General features: G+C 37.6%; 1 protein-coding gene across 1 annotated transcript in view; it reads left to right on the top strand.

Moving 5' to 3' along the window:
* LOC121038811 (inositol 1,4,5-triphosphate receptor associated 2) overlaps positions 1–14,820 on the top strand; it is a 78,513-nt gene that overhangs the window by 30,716 nt on the left and 32,977 nt on the right. Inside the window, exons 3-7 of the mRNA XM_040488651.1 lie at positions 5,552–5,732; positions 8,554–8,633; positions 8,724–8,802; positions 9,934–10,092; positions 13,868–13,985. Of these exons, the coding sequence (XP_040344585.1) occupies positions 5,552–5,732; positions 8,554–8,633; positions 8,724–8,802; positions 9,934–10,092; positions 13,868–13,985 (617 nt within the window). The remainder of the gene's footprint in view (positions 1–5,551; positions 5,733–8,553; positions 8,634–8,723; positions 8,803–9,933; positions 10,093–13,867; positions 13,986–14,820) is intronic.

The following is a 14,820-nucleotide window of genomic DNA, read 5'->3' as shown; positions in this document are numbered from 1 at the left end:
TTTTTTTTTTTTTTTTTTTTTTTTTTTTTTTTTTTTTTTTTTTTTTGGTGTCTTTATCTGTTGTTTGGTATCAGGATAATTCTGGCCACATAGAATGAATTTGAAAGATTTCCTTCCATCCTCCTCCTCCTCCTCCTCCTCCTCCTTCTTTTCTTTTTTCTTTCTTTCTTTCTTTTTTTTTGGAATAATTTTAGAAGAATAGGTATTAACTCTTCTTTAAATGTTTGGTAGGCTTCACCTGTGGGGCCATCTGATCTGGATTTTTGTTTGGGAATTGTTTTCTTTTTTGTTTGTTTTTTGGTGTTTGTTTGTTTAGTATTATTACAGATTTATTTGCAATGCTGATAACTGGTCTGTTCAAGTTTTCTATTTCTTTCTGATTCCAGTTTGGGAGGTTATATGCTTCTAGGAATTTATCCATTTCTTCTAGGTTGTCCAATTTGTTGGCATATAATTTTTCATAATATTCTTTTATAATTTTACTCCTTTGTATTTCTCTTGCATTAGTTATTTTTTTCTTTCCTGTCTTCCTTCTTTGCTTTTCTTTCTTTTCTTTCTTTCCTTTTGTTCTTTCTTTCTATGAGCTTGGTTAAAGATTTATCAATTTTGTTGACCTTTTGAAAAACAGGTTTTGGTTTCATCTGTTCTTTTTGTTTTTTTGCTTTTTTTTTTTACTTTCTATTTTGTTTATTTCTCCTCTATATTATTTCCTTTTTCTACTGGTTTGGGGTTTTGTTTGTTTTTTTCCTCTCTCTTTCTAAGTCTTTTAGGTGTATCACTAGGTTGTTTGAGTTTTTCTTGTTCCTTGAGGTAAGCCTGTCTTGCTATAATCTTCCCTCTTAGAAAAGCTTTTGCTGCATACCAAAGATTTTTGGCTATTGTGGTTCCATTTCCATTTGTCTCCATGTATTTGTTTTATTTCCTCTTTGATTTCTTGGCTGGCCCACTCCTTGTTTGGTAGCATGTTATTTAACCTCTTTAATTTGTGTTTTCAGATTTTTTCTTGTGCTTGATTTCCAGTTTCATAGTACTGTGGTCTGAAAAGATGCATGATATGTCCTCAGTCTCTTTGAATTTGTTGAGACTTGTTCTGTGGCCTTACATGTGATCTAGTCTAGAAAATGTTCCATGTGTACTTGAGAAGAATATGTATTCTCCTGTTTTAGGATGGAATGTCCTGAATGAATATATCTGTTAGATCTATCTAGTCCAAAGTGTCATTCAAAGCCCCTGCTTTATTGTTGTTTTCCTGTCTGGATGATCTATCCATTAGTTAAGTGGGGTGTTAATCTCCCTTACTATTATTGTATTACTATTCTTTTATGTCTGTTAATAGGTGCTTTATGTATTTGGGTGCTTTCGTGTTGGGTGCATGAATATTTAAAATTGTTGCATTTTCTTATTGGATTGTTCCCTTTATCATTAGGTAGTATTCTCTTTTGTCTCTTGTTGTAGTATTCAGTTTGAAGTCTATTTTGTCTGGTATAAGTATTGTTACCCTAGCTTTCTTTTCACTTCCATTTGCATGTCAAATGTTTTTCCATTCCTTTACTTTCAACCTGTGTGTGTCTTTAGGTTTAAAATGAGTCTCTTGCAGGTAACAGATCAATGGTTCTTACATGTTTATCCATTCTGTCACCCTGGTTTTTTGATTAGAGCATTTAGTCTATTTACATACATAAGTGTGTACTTATTGCCATTTTGTTATTTTATGGTTGCTTTTGTAGTACTTCTTTGCTCCTTTCTTCTCTTGTTCTCTTTGTTCATGGATTCATGGCTTTCTTTAGTGATTTGGATCCCTTTCTCTTTATTTTTGGCATATCTGTCACAGGTTTTTGATTTGTGATTACCTTTAAAAATTTTTTTTTTAACGTTTATTTATTTTTTTGGGACAGAGAGAGACAGAGCATGAACGGGAGAGGGGCAGAGAGAGAGGGAGACACAGAATCGGAAACAGGGTCCAGGCTCTGAGCCATCAGCCCAGAGCCCAACGCAGGGCTCGAACTCACGGACCGCGAGATCGTGACTTGGCTGAAGTCGGACGCTTAACCGACTGCGCCACCCAGGCGCCCCTGTGATTACCTTTAGATTTGCATATAACATCTTATGCATATAGCATTCTATATTAAGTTGATGGTCATTTATGTTTGGACCCAATCTTAAAGCACTACATTTTTATCCCTCTGCCACCCACATTTTAGGTACATGGTTTCATACTTTATTTTGTGAAGTCCTTGATGGATTTTTACTGATATACTTAATTTTAGTCCTTTTGTGCAACCTACTTTTCTTACTCTTGTCTGTTGCTTATTGATAACCTTTCCACTCATAGAATCCTCTTTAATGTTTCTTGTAAGGCTGGTCATGAATTACTTCAAGTTTTGTTCGGGAAACTCCATCTCTCCTATTCTGAATGATACTTTGGCTGAATAAAGTATTCTTGGTCGCAGGTTTTTTTGTTTTTGTTTTTTTTTTTCTTTCAGCACTTTGAATATGTATCATTTCACTCCCTTCTGGTCTTTCAAGTTTCTGCTCAAATATCAGCTAATAGCTTTATGGGGTTTCACTTGTATGTAACTGCTTTCTTTCTCTTGCTGCCTTGGATCCTGAGAAACTTAACAGGAACCCATGGGGGAGGGGAAGGAAAAAAAAAAAAAAAGAGGTTAGAGTGGGAGAGAGCCAAAGCATAAGAGACTGTTGAGAACTGAGAGCAAACTGAGGGTTGATGGGGGGTGGGAGGGAGGAGAGGGTGGGTGATGGGTATTGAGGAGGGCACCTTTTGGGATGAGCACTGGGTGTTGTATGGAAACCAATTTGACAATAAATTTCATATATAAATAAAAAAAAATTATTTTCATCACTACTTTTTGCCTTGGGTTGATTTTGTTGGGCCCTCTCTGTGCCTCTTGAGTCTAGATTTGTTTCCTTCCCCAGAGTTGGAAAGTGTTTAGCTATTATTTCTTTAAATAAATTTTCTGCCCCTTTTTACTCTTGTCTCCTTCTGGGATCCTTGTAATGTGAACATTATTATGCTTAATGGTATCATTGAAGTCCCTTAATCTATTCTCTTTATTATTCTTTTCTCTCTCTTTTGTTCAGCTAGATCGCTTTCCACTACTTTGTCCTCCAGGTCACTGATCCATTCTTCTGTTTCCTCTAATCTATTCCCTATAATGTATTTTAAATTTCAGTTATTGAGTTATTCATCTCTGATTGGTTCTTTTTGTTTTCTCTTTGTTGACAGTCTCAACAAGATCCTCCACTGTTTTCTCAAGTCCAGTTACTATCTTTATTACCATTACTTTAAATTCTCCAATAGGCATATTATTTACCTCCTTTTTTGTTTAGCTCTCTAGCTGTGATTTTTGTCCTGGTCTTTCATTTGGGACATATTCCTCTGTCTCCTCATTTTGTCTAACTTTGTATCCATGTGTTAGGAAAGTCAGCTATAGCTCTTGCTCTTAAAAGAGGTGGCCTCATGAGGAGGAGGTTCTACAGAGCCATGCAGTGTAATGTCCCCTTTTCACCAAAACCTGACACTTCAAGGGAGTCTCATGTGTGTTTTGTGCCCTCCTGTTGTGGCTGAGACATACTTGCCTTCAGTTCAGTCATCTGCAATGGCTCTCCTTGCCTGTTTGGGCAAGATTTGGCCCCTGTGTTGCTAATGGGCCACCTTGGGACTGCCTTTGGCTTCAGTTGGGTCACACTAAGCATTTCCCAAGAGCTGTGATCACAGGGAACTGCAGGGCTCTCTTCCTGTGTTGTCCCCTGGGAAGCTTTCTTTGGTGAGTGGGGCCTGAAGTCACACCATATTTCTGCCCCCTGCCCACTTTTGAGGTCACAGTTAAACTGGTATATGTGGTTATCCTCTTCTCTACCCAGGGCAGGTGTCAGTTTGGAGTGCTGGAACACAGCCAGATATGTGGCACTGCTTTGGATGGACTTCTAAGTGTGTGTTGGCTTGAGCAGGTCCACAGGAGAATGTGGGGGCAGGGTCACTTTTAACAAGCTAGGTGGAAAGTGTTCACACTGTGTAGGTACCTGCAGGTGTCTGTGTGTCTAGGCTGGGGATAGGGGAAGGATGGTACTTGCCAGCACCTTTTTACTTACAGAAGTCTCCCAATGGTCCCTGTTCCTTCTGCACATGTTCTGAAATTAGTAAATAAATCTCCTTCCTGTATACCTCAGGTTTTTTTTCAAATTGCTGCTTTTATGCTATAACTCAGTGGGATTGTTTGTTATCCTGTCTCTTAAGGGCAGAGACTCGATTTCCTATTGCCCTCCTGCTCTCCCAAAGCCAAACCTGCTGCTTTTTAAGATTGCAGGTGTTAAGCCCCACTGAGTGTAAGAACTTGCTAAGTTAAGCCCCTCTGTTTTTCAAAGCCAAATGTTATGGGGATTCATTTTCCCCCATGCCTGGGATGCCTGGTGTGGGATGTGCTCCTTTCCCTTCTCTGTGCCTGTGGTGTACCTCCTTCCTGCAGACAGTCTCACAGATCAGTTTGGTTCCCAATTGTATCTCTGCCCTTCCTGCCTTTTTTGATGTAGCCTCTTTTCTACACTTAGCTGTGAGGAGTCTGTTGTGTCAGTCTTTGGGTTATTTTCTGGATTATTTACACTGAGTGGGTGTTATCTAGGTGTATCCACGGGATAAGGTGAGCTTAGTATCCTGCTATTCTGCCATCTTCCCCAAATATCCTAGAAGTTTTATGGGTTTATACCTCACAAAGTTGGTCCTTAATCCATTTCGAGTTTATTTTTATGTGTGGTATAAGAAAGTGGTCCAGTTTCATTTTTCTGCATGTCTGTCCAGTTTTTCCAGAGGCATTTATTGAAGAGACTATCTTTTCTTCATTACATATTCTTGCTCCTGTGTCATAGATTAATTGGCCATATAAGGATGGGTTTATTTCTAGGCTCACTAGTTTGTTCTATTGACCTATATACCTATTTTTGTACCAGTACCATACTGTTTTGATTACTCTAGCTTTGTACTATAACTTTAAATCTGGGATTGTGATACCTTCAGCTTTGTTCTTCTTCTTCAAGATTGCTTTGGGTATTTGGAGTCTTTTGTGGTTCCATACGTGTTTTAGGGTTATTCTAGTTCTGTGAAAAATGCTGTTGCTATTCACTGAATACTTTTTAAGGAAATAATGGGAGACAAAAATAAGGTGGCTTTTTGATTACTCTTAAAAGTTATTATTGATTATATATATCATACATATTTAAACCTCATAACAACTGTGTATGGTAGGTTTTATCATCTTCATCTCACAGGTAAGGAAACTGAAACTCAAAGAGATTAAGTAATGTTCCCACATCTACACACCTGGTACACTTCAGAGTGAAGATTTGACACTAGGCCCATTAGACTTCAGCCCGAGGCTGGTGCTCTTCCCACTCTGCCATGCCAACTCAGCAGGACTGGGAAGGTTCTATGGCAAGTTTCCAGGACCCCAGGGTCCTGAGGGAATAGAGTAATTCACTTTTCACTTTTAAAACATAATGTTAACACATCTTTCAAAACTGATTTGCCTTTCTTCCTAAGGCTCAGTTGGAATTGCCAATATAATAGACTACCTGAGACAGACAACTCGTCAAAATTCTGAAGATGGTAGACTTGAGGAGTTATGGAACATGCTTGATCCTGAAAAGAGAGACCTGCATGTGGATCTGGAAACTTTTCATACCATCATGAAAGAATGGATGGCTTGCTGTAGAAACAAATGGTAATCATAGTCCGAGCAGGATGTGTATTCAGGTTCTGTTTTAACAACTGATTACAATTAATGCTAATCTGTTTTTTTGTGTGTGTGTGTTGATGGAAATACTATAATCCGGTGCCCCTCACCCTTTAGCATGCACTGGAATCATCTAAACTGTTTATTATACCTGATTATTGCCCCCTAACGGTGATTCAGCAAGTCTGGGGAGAAGCCTGATAATTTGTATTTGTAACATGTTTTCAAGTGATAATGATGCTGATGAGTGTGCACATGGGGATGATGAGCACACTTTGAGAATGTATTATATGAATTATATTAATTCTAATAGCATTCATTTACTATGATTAGGGCAGCACATATTATTATGTTCTCACAAAGAATTGAGCTGACATAGAAGTCAAGCAAATTATTGATAATGACCAGCAAATCTCCAAATGCATTTAAACTCAAAATAAATGCCCTGTAGAGGTCAGTGGGGATAATTAGGAAGTGAATATAATTTGGAAGCCTAGGATACAGGGAAGCTAAAGGGAAAAGGGGGGAAAAAATTAGTGGGATTGAAAAACAAAAAGGATGAATAGCACCCATGATAACAGCGCCGCTAGTGAAACCTAGAGAAGGGTTACGTTCTTTCATAGGAAGCTTGATTTCTGTGGCTTTTAATCAGCCACCAATCTCTAGCTATCAGCTCATATACAGTAGGAATTTGCTTAAAGAACCGTTCAAGCCCAATATCTGACAAAACTTTTTAATGTAGCTTAGGAAAAGATGATTGAAATGTTGTTTGCCAAAAATGAGTCAGTCATGAAAGCAAGATACATATATAAAAATATCTAGTTTTACTTGTAATCAAAGAAATGCAAATAAAGACAACATACCAGTTTTCCTCATCAGTGTGCCAAAGTGTTAAAAAAATAACCCTATCCCATGTTGTCAAGGCAGGTGGAGAAATAAGCACTGTCCAGTACCTTGTTGGTAGTGGTGCAAGTTGGTACAGTTTTTTCAAGAGCTATTTAAGAATATGTACCAAACCCTTAAAAATATGTGATGGGTTTGGGCTAGTCATACAACTTAAAGAAAAATAACCAACCATATACTGCGATAGGTGTGTTTATGATAGTGATAAATACAAGCAACTTAAAAACTTTTAAATAGAGGGTCAGACTAATAAATAATTCCATACACTAGAATTTTAAATAGTCACTCAAAATTATAATTAGATACTTAACAAGAATTATATTCACATACATTCATTTCCAATAATATACCATAAATACATATGTGTAGTATAAACCCGTATTTATCAAGAAAAAAATATGCATAGGGACGCCTGGGTGGTTTAGTTGGTTAAGGGTCTGACTCTTGATTTCAGCTCAGGTCATGGTTGCATGGTTGGTGGGTTTGAGCCCCACATCAAGCTCTGCACAGACAGCGCGGAGCCTGCTTGGCTCTCTCTGCCCCTTTCCCACTTGCTCACTGTCTCTCAAATAAACATTTAAAAAACAGAAAGAAAAAGAAAAAATATGCATAAAAAATGTTGGGAAAGATATATTCCAAAATGATTATCTTTCCATGATGGTTTCAACTTTTTGTTCTCATGCATTTTCTCATTTTCCTAAAATATTTAAGTTTTATAATAAAAATATTAACCCATTATGAAATGGTTAATATTTTGGTGTGAAGGCAAAAGAAAGAAACCCTAATTTTTAGGACAGAAGTAAAGAAAAAAATATGGAAGATACAAACACAAAATATAAGAAAAGAAACTCAAAGGGCGATGAGTGTGTAGCTAGAAATAGTAACATGGTGCATGTATGATTCTGATAGATATCTCACATTGAAACACAATGAGATGTAAGTACAAATATAGAGACTTTTGTGGCTGTTCCAGAGAGGTATTCTAAGGATATAGCACTTAGATTAAGTAAAACTTAGATTAAGTTTTAATCTAAAACTTAAAGTTTAGATTAAGTAAAATTTAAATCATAGTATAGAGACTCTTAAAAAGGAAATGGTTGAAATTTTAATATGTTTATTTTGAGGGTTAGAACTAGAGTTTGGGTACTTGACAGCAGTCTATAGAGCGCTTTCCCCAACTTTCAGGAGTAAATGCTCAAAGTACAATTTGTTTAGGTTCTACCTGGTTTTCTAAGAGAAAAGAAAAATGATAGCCTCATAAATATGTCCTAAGTATTAGTTGTTTATGCCTTTTCCTTCCCAACTGTTTAATCCCACAGTATTCCCATCTCTGTAAGTGTCCACTTACTACTCCAACTATATGGACTTTCTAAACCATTGAGACCTCACATCCCTAGTCATAGCTGCCGCACATCATCACCTGCCTACTTCTGCATGCTCTTTTTCTTTTTTTTTTTTTAACGTTTATTTATTTTTGAGACAGAGAGAGACAGAGCATGAACAGGGGAGGGGCAGAGAGAGAGGGAGACACAGAATCTGAAACAGGCTCCAGGCTCTGAGCAGTCAGCACAGAGCCCGACGCAGGGCTCGAACTCACGGACCGCGAGAGCATGACCTGGGCCGAAGTCAGAAGTCAGACGCTTAACTGACCGAGCCACCCAGGCGCCCCCTTCTTTTTTGTGTTAGATTAAAAGTTTATGGGAGACAGAGGTAATGCCTAATGTTTCTTTTCTATTACTCTATCTCAGCACAATGTTGAGCTCCAAATAGTTGCTAAGTGAAAAGATAGTTTTAAATTCAGAAAGAAATACTTGAATAGAAAAGTGCAGAGCATATCTGAAAAATTAGCTAAGGTTTGGGCTGGCAGGGAATCCTAGCTCATTGCTTTGTTTTGTTTTGGTTGCAGGGAGGGAATGAGTACTGGATCAAGTGGCAGGATTGATGATTCTGTTTTTGAACAGGACAGCATCAAATCAAGCAGAGCAAGTATGTATGTGTTTCTTCCGTTTTTTTCTGCCTCTTTCTTGTGGTTTGGAGAAATGGATTTTTCATAAAACACTCTTGTATGTGTTTCAGTTAAGATGACCACAGATAAAACAGAATCTACGTCATGGAGCTTCGAGGCTTTGGGTGGAGATGTGTCTAAAGGAGTCTTGTAAGCATTCTTATTTGTGATGCTTTCACAAGTGCCTCAACTTTTCTGACTTATTTTTCTCATTTATTTCATAGATCTACATACTTTACTTATGATAAAGCCACGTGTGTGTGTGTGTGTGTGTGTGTGTGTGTGTGTGTGTGTGTGTGATAGAGCTAACAAATCTTTTTGTAGACTCTTTTTAACTATTCTATCCCAATTGCATTAGAATAAATTTCACCAGGAACGCAATTTATATAAGACTAGTATTATATAAATTAACATTTTAGCATTTTATCACTAATAAAACCCTTCTCCTTCATTAACTTCATGTGTTTTCCATGGAAAACAAGTTCCATTTGAGGTAGAGTTATGACATTGACATTACGCTCTTTGGGGAATTGTTTTTAAAGCACCTCTTTAATAGATACTTCTAGATATGAATGAGAAAAACTGTTTTCTGCTAAATGTGTGTGTTTTAGATATCAAGGAGAGGCAATTCTGTTTCTCCCTTATTTTATCCTTAACACTTTACGTTTGCCCATGCTAAAAGGTATAGTAGGAAACACGTACCCAACCTGTGCTAAGCACTGGCATCAGATGGCAAAGAGGAAGAGAAGGCCTGGGACTCCATGAAACATGTGGCCTAGACTCTCAAAGGGTCCATTATCTAATGCTGAGGCAAGGGTGACACAAACACGAACAAGCTGTAGGAAATTTTAGGAAAGGTGAATACTAAGTTGTGAGCTACAGGCTAGTTTCCTAGTTAAAGGCCTGTTAAAACTTGTCAGGATCCCTTGACTGAAAGGGTAACAATGTGTTGATTTATTTCAGAATCTCTCCTAACCAAGCCAGAAATAGGAAACTTTATTGTAGGCAGAGATAAATGTTAGGCGTGAAGTAGAAAGAGAATAAACAAAAGCTGTGACAGCCAACTTCACAACTGGCAGATGCTGAATATTTGACAATTCTGGAAAAATCTTTGCTGCTGTAACAAATGCTTGAATACGTATTTATTCTATAAATGGACTGCACTTATTTATAAGGATGGAAAAGGAGAAAGTAGAAAATCGCACAGTGATACATACTGTATTTGGATTGGAAGAGATTGGAGATGTTGAAGATTACTCTCATTCATTCTTTCCCCTGCAGAGAGGTGTCTCATTTGATTACCTATGCAGCAGACCTACATTTTAACAGGCAGAAATTGGAGGAAGAAAATAATAAGTTAAAACTGGCATTAGAAACCTTGGAAGAAGCTAACTGCCAGTTATCAGAAGAGTGTACTGAATTGCGCCTTCAGATAAAAAGGTGAACCATAGAGAGGGGTACGGTGCTCTGGGAGCTTTCCATCCTTTTTTTCCTTTTTAAAAAAAAAATCTATTTTTAAAATTGGGTTATAATTCACACAGCATAAAATGTACCCTTTTAAGGTGTACAATTCAGTGGTTTTAAAAGAAATTATTTTTGGGGCGCCTGGGTGGCTCGGTCGGTTAAGCGTCCGACTTCGGCTCAGGTCATGATCTCATGGTCTGTGAGCTCGAGCCCCGTGTCGGGCTCTGTGCTGACAGCTCAGAGCCTGGAGCCTGTTTCCGATTCTGTGTCTCCCTCTCTCTCTGCCCCTCCCCTGTTCATGCTCTGTCTCTCTCTGTCTCAAAAATAAATAAACATTAAAAAAATGTTTTTAAATAAATAAATAAATAAATAAAAGAAATTATTTTTGATGTTTATTTATTTTTGAGAGAGACAGACCATGAGCAGGTGAGGGGCAGAGAGAGGGAGACACAGAATCTGAAGCAGGCTCCAGGCTCTGAGCTGTCAGCACAGAGCCCAACGTGGGGCTCAAACCCAGGAACAGTGAGATCATGACCTAAGCCAAAGTTGGGTGCTTAACCTACTGAGCCACCCAGGTGTCCCCAAAAAAGCTCATACCTTTTAGCAGTCACTCCCCATTTCCCTTTCCCTCAATCCCTGGCAACCACTAATCTACTTTGTGTCTCTATGGATTTACCTGTTCTGGATATTTTGCATAAATGGAACCATACCATATGTGACCTTTGTGTCTGGTTTCTTTCACTTAGCATAATGTTGTCACAGTTCCATGTTGTAGCATGGAGCTTCATTCCTTTTTATGGCTGAATATTCCATTGTATGGGTGTATACATTTTGTTCATCCATTCATCAGATAATGGACATTTAGAGTGTTTCCACTTTTTGGCTATTACAAATGCTGCTGCTATGAACTTGTCTATATAAGTTTTTGTGTGGATATATGCTTTTAGTTCTCTTGGGTATATCCCCAGAAGTGAAATTGCTGTGTAGTGACTTGTACTTAACATTTTGAAGAACTGCCAAACTGTTTTCCAGAGCAGCTGTACTATTTTAGATTTTTGCCAGCAATGTTTGTCAGTTCATTTCTAGCAATGATATTTTTTATGTCATTTAAGGCAGTGTTGTCTATATAAGGCCAATATGCCTATTGACCGAGTGTGGATCTCTCCAAAGTATTTTGTGGTTCAGTTGAACTCTTACTCTATGCAAATTCCCATGGTAAGTATAGTAGATCCTTCAGTGACACAGATTTGATCTGCATGGGTCCACTTACACATGGATTTTCTTCAGTAAATACGGTACAGTACTATCAATGTATTTTTCTTCCTTATGATTTTATTAAGGATTTATTTTCTCTAGCTTACTTTATTTGGAGAACATGGTATCTAATATATATCACATAGAAAATATGTGTTAATTGACTATGTTATTGGCAAGACTTCTGGTCAACAGTAGGCTATTGGCTGTTAAGTTTTGGGGGAGTCAGAAATTGTACACAGATTTTTAATGAAGGTCGACACACTTAACCCCCATGTTGTTCAAGGGTCAACTCTATTATGAGAGATTCATTAGTGAGTCAGATTTAAAATGTGCTTTCAGGGTATCTGATAAAGTTGATGGATGATAAGAAAATTCATGACTTTAGCTTAAGATAAAAAGGAATAAAGAACCGAGAAGACATACCACATGGTATCAAGCACTGGGGAAATGCGTTGCAAGGAGATGCTTGAACTTCAGGAAGAAAAGCAACAATATTCTCAAAAGTTCTGCATTTAAAGATGTTTAGGTGCTAAAATTTTGAACAGAAGAGTTCTAAATTAACTTGAAAAGACAGTAGAATATCCTGACCATGGATTCTTTCCCTCATAATTTTTGACTAGCCAGTCTAGCCTCAAAGCCAATCTATAAAGTAAATAAAAAGAAATGATTACTTTAAGCTTTCTCCTTTCCACAATGGGTTTATTTATTACATATCTGAGATAAAATAATTCAAAGTTTCTCTTAAAAATCTATGCCTTGGATGAATGTGCCAGGGAGAATATTTGGTTGTAAGCACTAGAAGCTGACTGTAGTTAGCATAAGCAGTGAAGAAATGTACTAGAAAGGAATTGAATAACTCACAGAATGGACAGAAAGCCTAGAGAATCTGGATGGGCAGCCAGAACGCTTAGTGTCCACAAAATTAAGCCCTTTGTATCCTCTTCCTTCCCCTGATCCTTCAGAAAGGGCTCTGCTTCCTTTCATTGAGTGGTTGTCCCATCATTTGCCTCCTATATTAACTGTGTGTGGATGGGAGGAACCCCGTGTTACTCATCCTGGTCACCCTAGTGCTCAGTAGAATGTCTGCCATAGAACAACTCTGTCATTTGTCCACAGGTCTGCCAGCCAGAAACCTTTTTCTCCTGTCTTTCTCTGCCTTCACTTCTAAATCAAATAGCAAGTCCTGTTAATTTTACCTCCTTTATATTCCTCAAGTAGGTTTACGTCTTTCTTTTCCTATATCTACTACTTAGTTCAACTCAACATCATCTTTTACCTGGATCACTACAGCAACCTCCTGATTAGTCTCCCTACGTTTCTAAAACTAGTGCCACACAGGCAGGAATGCTCTTTCTAAATGCCAGTCTGCCACATCATGCCCTTGCTTTAAATACTTCCATGGATCCCTGTCACCTTCAAGATGTAATCTCATTGGCAGAACCATTCTTGAGGGGGCCTCTGTTGCCTTATCTCTAGTCCCACTTTCTACTCTAGGCTCTAACAACATCTAATTGCTTGAAGTCCCTCAATGGGCTTCTGTTTGTTCTCTCCCTCTCCCCTCCCTCCCCCCCCAATCCCCATTATTTGAGCTGTCTGCCATTTACACAGTGTCTACAGAACTTGGATTCACTCCAATCTTGGTTCATATCACACTGTGTTATAATTACGATTTCTGTTTACCCTTCTAGTCTATAAACTCCAAGAGGGTAGAGTTCTCATATTTGGATTCACTTTGGCTTCTTTAGTGCTTAGCATAACGCCTGGCACAGAGTTGCAGCTCCATGAACATTTGTTGAATGATCAACGTAATTCCTTAGTAAGGAAGAAAAATGTACCTTCTATGAGACCCTGCTCAGAAAACAGTTTATAATCCAGTGGGAGTACAAATAGGCAATTCCATGCTATGGATTACCATAATTCATTTAATAGGTTTCTTTTTGTTGGAAATTTAGGTTGTTTCCAATGCTTTGGTATTGTAAACAATGCTATAATAAACTTCTAAAGGAAAATGAATAGACACTATATAGACAACTATAGTTGTCCTCTCCTTCATTAGTTTGTAACTGCTACAAGGGCAAGGACCATGTCCCTTGTTCACCATCATAGGCCTTCTTGCAGGGTAGAGCACCTGGAACATGGTATTATTCAATAAATATGTATAGAATTGCATTAAATAATATTACATCTTAGTAGAAGGAAAGAACCATGTGATTCAGCCAGTGATTAATTTCAAAGGGAGACTCCAAATCTTTATCTTCAAGAATGTTTGTTTCCTTCTATCTCTCTTCCCCCACCAAAGCTCCCCACAAAATCTCTTTCTTTTCAAAGGGCTGTGAAAGATCATGGGTATATTTTTACTATTGTTGGTATCTGGTTTAAGCCTTTAGTGGTTTTCAACTTGGGTCCAAAAATAGTCCTTGGCTTTACTTTGTATCTTTGACAGTTATATTTGAGGTTTTGCTCATTGCCTTCCTCCCCACCCCCACCCCCACAGTGCCCACCAGGCTAATATGAGAACGAATCTGTTAAAAGAAGAACTGGAGGAACTGAAAATTAGTATGAATGCTTCAGAAGAGCAGAAGACCATGATTGTAGCTCAGAACAAACAATTAGTAAGTCATCCAAGTACTTTGAAATTGGCATATAGTTTACATAACTGATAGCCAAGAGGGTTTATTTGGAGGCAAAACTCAGAAGTCAGTAGGCTGATAAATGAATTGGTAATACCTTAGAAAAGTAAAGGCAATTTAAATAAAAATTTGGAAGAAAAAAAAGAAAAGTAAAGGCAAATAGGATAGACTGTTTTTCTTTTCAACCAAGATTAAAATTCTTTACAAATTACTCAATCCTATCCACAATGGTTCGTGAAGACCTACATCTCTGGAATGCCTCCAGAAGTTGATATGTGAATTTGTAAATAACTAATGCTAAAAACCACTTGAATTTTCTTTAAAAAAATTCTCTATCAAATTTTCAGCTTTTTCTCAAGAAAGGTTTTCAAAAAATTCATTATCCCCATACTTATTTCTACTTAGATAACTAAGTACTTATGAATTTAGTAATCTAAGAAGCCCCATAAATCAGTCCTTACACTAAATAAACACAGGCTTATAATTTTTAGAGCAAAACATTATTTAGACAAAGCTTTACCTCAACTGCCAAAAAAAAAGTAGTTATTTTTATTGAGAATGTTAAACCATTTTGGTAATAATCTTTAGAGCTTTAGTAATAATCTTCAAAATCCTTCTATATGCCAGCAGTATTCTACCATTGCTAATGATGGTGGGATCAGCTATAAGTCATTCAGACTAATTCATTTTTAGATGTATTAGCCATTAGGACAGTTGGACTCCAGGCCTGTGTCACTGCCACAACCAACACAGCTTAGCTTAGCTCAGCTCTTGCCTCAATAGCAAAATGTGAGGACTAGACTCATTGTCAGGTGAC

Source organism: Herpailurus yagouaroundi, unplaced genomic scaffold, assembly GCF_014898765.1.
Source record: "Herpailurus yagouaroundi ecotype Mexico unplaced genomic scaffold, PumYag 166, whole genome shotgun sequence".
Classification (NCBI taxonomy): domain Eukaryota; kingdom Metazoa; phylum Chordata; class Mammalia; order Carnivora; family Felidae; genus Herpailurus; species Herpailurus yagouaroundi.
The sequence above is the reverse complement of the archived record's forward strand: the minus strand, read 5'-3'. Positions and strand labels throughout refer to the sequence as shown.